At 37.4% G+C, this 3,638-nt stretch overlaps 1 protein-coding gene across 1 annotated transcript in view; it reads left to right on the top strand.

The window, feature by feature from the left end:
- The first annotated feature begins 2,419 nt into the window (after window positions 1–2,419).
- Window positions 2,420–3,638, top strand: part of LOC106752844 (alkane hydroxylase MAH1-like) — an 8,879-nt gene continuing 7,660 nt past the window's right edge. The window contains exon 1 of the mRNA XM_014634650.1: window positions 2,420–3,591. Coding sequence (XP_014490136.1) covers window positions 2,420–3,591 — 1,172 coding nt within the window. The remainder of the gene's footprint in view (window positions 3,592–3,638) is intronic.

Below are 3,638 nucleotides of genomic sequence, written 5' to 3'. Positions count from 1 at the left end.
TACAAATTCATTGCTTTTAATGCAGGACCAAGAACTTGTTTGGGAAAGAACTTTTCTTTCCGTCAAATGAAGATGGTGGCAGCTGCTTTGTTGTGGAAATATCATTTTGAAGTTGTGGAAGGTCATGTTGCCAGTCCAAGCCATTCATTTGGGCTTTTCATGAAGAACGGGTTGAAGGTTAGGATAATGAAGAGAGAAGCCTGGTAATTGTCATCTTCCAAGCAAGGAGAGAAGCATTTCAGTGTACATTTATGCTCCAAAACAATCTACAAACGGCATTAATTATATCTTTCTGAAGATACTTTCTGTTGTGACTCTATAATATTATGACTTGTGAAATGCTTTAAATAGTACATGAACTATTTATAAACCTTTTTCTTGCCTTTGAACCGCATGCATTAAACACAACTATTAGTAACTCAACATCTATCAAATAAACCAAACGAGCAACAACAAGACTAAATGTAGAAACTTTGGAACTTTGTACCAATTCCAGGTCTCTGTTCATTAGCACCGACATTAGTACACAAGCCACCCAAGATGCCCCACCTAGCCTTCGATAATAGACAAATTATAAAAAGAAGATAAGAAATGCGAGGACAAGCACAAAGAGGACTCAAAAGAGTGCAGATGATTGCTTGAAGTGAAGCAACAATACAAAAAGACAGTATAGAAGCCAAAACTACCAACACCCAAATAAATCAGTCGCATCAAAAGAAAAGCTCGCCTAAAGTTGGTTGCGTCAAAACGAAGCTCTCCCGAAGTCGATTGCATCAAAAGAAAAGCCCCGTCGGAAGTCATCCACGTCAAAACGAAGCTCTCCTAAAGTTGGCAACATCAAAGCGAAGCTTGCCTAAAATTAATAGTAACTAAGCACTACCTAAGGTCGGCAACACTAAGCAAAGACTATATGAATTCGGCATCACAAAATAGAGTCTGCCAAAGTCAACAACCTATCATCAATCTTTCCCAAAGTTTTCATACAAGACGGAAGGACTATTCTTGTACAATAGTTTTTGAATGAGCTCAGCCAAAGGGTCAATCAACTTGCGAAGCTCAACTAGAGGGCCAATAAACATAAGAGTTCATCTAGAAGGTCAACCCACTTGTGAAACTCGACCAGAGGGCTAATTCACATAAGATCTTGGCAAAAGCTCGGCCAGATGACCAATCCACTTAGGAAACTCGGTTGAAGGGCCAATATACAATGAGCACGACTAGAGGACCAATCCACCTACAAAGCTCGACCAGAGGATCAATCCACAAACAAGCTTAACCAGAGGATCAATCCACCTACAAATTATACAAGTCAGCTAAGGCCCGAAAAAAGATATCAAACAAGTATGTCAAATCAAACTCATGAGGTTGAGAGACCTATGTTCCTACTTGACCTAATAGACGTAATAAAGAATATGGTCTAACAAGGCCTCTTAAGCCTCTTCATAATGAAGTAGCCCAAACTTAAGTCTATTTGAACAATTTCCACATAATGTCGACAATTTGATCTTTTAGCTATTATTTATCATTATGTTATTATTAATTATACTACTATTATATACTTAAGGTAAGTATTATTCTAATAGGAATATAGATCCACGAGACATGTTGATCCTATAAATACAACTAGTATTCTTTAAAAAATATTTGCTTCATAAATATTTGTACTCATCATATTCATAAGATCCTAAACTCTGTTATTGACTTTATTGACTTTTAAGTGTAAGAGAGTTTTCTATAGGTATTCTCAACAATAAAGAGCCCTTTTCAAATTAATAGGAATTCTCAAAGTTATCGTTAAAATCTTACCACTTGTTTACAAATATGCATTCAAGATCTATGTAAGATCATATACCACTATTAAATTTCACATAAAAGGGTATTACTTCCTCCCCTGCTTAGTGATTTTTTATCTCAAGTTTCCTAACAAACCGTTTTACGTGCACGCAAAAAGCTTCTAGACATTATGAACTTGTTATACATATAAACAATTTCTTTTTGTTAATTATGAAAATCTTTAAACCATTTTCCATAATAAGGACGATTAAATGCCTAACCTTTAAACCTACATATTATGTATTTCTTCTACACACAATTTTTCCTTTTGTATAATAAAACAAAGCGTAGCGCTATGTCCATCTACAATTTTTCTTCCTTCATAAGGAGAGCATTTGAAAAGGATTTGTTTATGTTTCTGAAAATCCCATTTCTAGCATTTCAGGAGCTGTTTTTTTTTTTTCCTTAAGAAAACGTACACATTGAAGAAAAAACAAAACAACAATATTTCCCTGTCATTTTCAGTAGAATGACAGTATAACAAATAAAAATGTAGGTCATGCTATTATAAAAAGTGAAAACCATCATGACCTAGGCAAAACCAATTCAAATTAACATAAAACACTCTTGCCAATCCAAGGTAGCCATGATTCTATATGCAGCCATAATAGCATCATTCTTGAGCTCCCTATACTTGTTCCATCGCAGAAGATCTTGCAAACACCCCCTCTTGTTTGATTACCCCATCCTTGGCATGTTACCAACCTTGCTCTTCAACTTGTGGCGCCTTCATGATTTCATCACTGAGATACTAACAAAACATGGTGGCACCGGGGAGTTCATGGGGCCATGGTTCACCAAAATGAACTATTTGGTCACTTGTGACTCTCTCAACGTGCAACACATGCTGTGCAAGCGCTTCGACAACTATGTCAAAGGACATGACTTTCGTGACATATTCGAACCATTCGGAGATGGGTTTGGTGCTGCTGACGATGAGACATGGAAGTACATCAGAAACCTTCTCCGTTCTCAGATGAAACAACCAAGGCTCAAAGCATTTGTTGATCAAACCGTTCAGAAGAAGATCCTTACAAGCCTGCTTCCAATATTGGATCATGCACAACAACAAGGGAGGGTTGTGGATATTCAAGATGTCCTCGTGCGATTCACCTCTGATAACATATGCTTGACAACTGTAGGACACGATCCTAAGAGTCTTTCTGTCGACTTCCCCGAAGTTGCAATTGAGATGGCTTTTAGAGAGACTGAAAAGTCGATATTTTATAGACATACGGTGCCAAAAACTATATGGAAACTCCAAAAGCGGCTCCAAATTGGTCAAGAGAAGAAGATGAGAGAAGCATATAAAACATTTGATGAGTTCATATATGCACTGATAGCGTCCAAGCGAGAAGAGTTAAGTAAGTGCACAAAAGAAGAAATCAGTGAAGCTCCATTTAACTTGCTAACTGTTTGGATGACAGAAGATGAAGGACTACGTGAGCATGATGATAAGTTCGTAAGGGATTCTGCATTTAATTTTCTTGTAGCGGGTAGGGGAGCCATGGCTTCGACTCTTACATGGTTCCTTTGGCTTGTTTCGAAACACCCTTTAGTGGAAGCCAAGATTCTTGAAGAGATCAGAGATAATTTTAAAACAAATGAAAAGAAAAATGATGACTGTGGTGATCATTGTTTTGATGAGGACCACCATAATGATAATCTTGATCAAGAACAGTATCTGAAGCAATCTGCATCTGGGGAAGCTTTAGGCATGGAAGAGGTGACAAAGCTGGTTTATCTTCATGGTGCATTGTGTGAAGTTCTGAGACTTTTCCCTCCATTACCTATTCAACGGAAGC

The sequence above is a fragment of the Vigna radiata genome, chromosome 1 (genome assembly GCF_000741045.1).
Source record: "Vigna radiata var. radiata cultivar VC1973A chromosome 1, Vradiata_ver6, whole genome shotgun sequence".
In the NCBI taxonomy this organism is placed as follows: Eukaryota; Viridiplantae; Streptophyta; class Magnoliopsida; order Fabales; family Fabaceae; genus Vigna; species Vigna radiata.
This window is presented reverse-complemented; position numbering and strand designations above follow the sequence as displayed.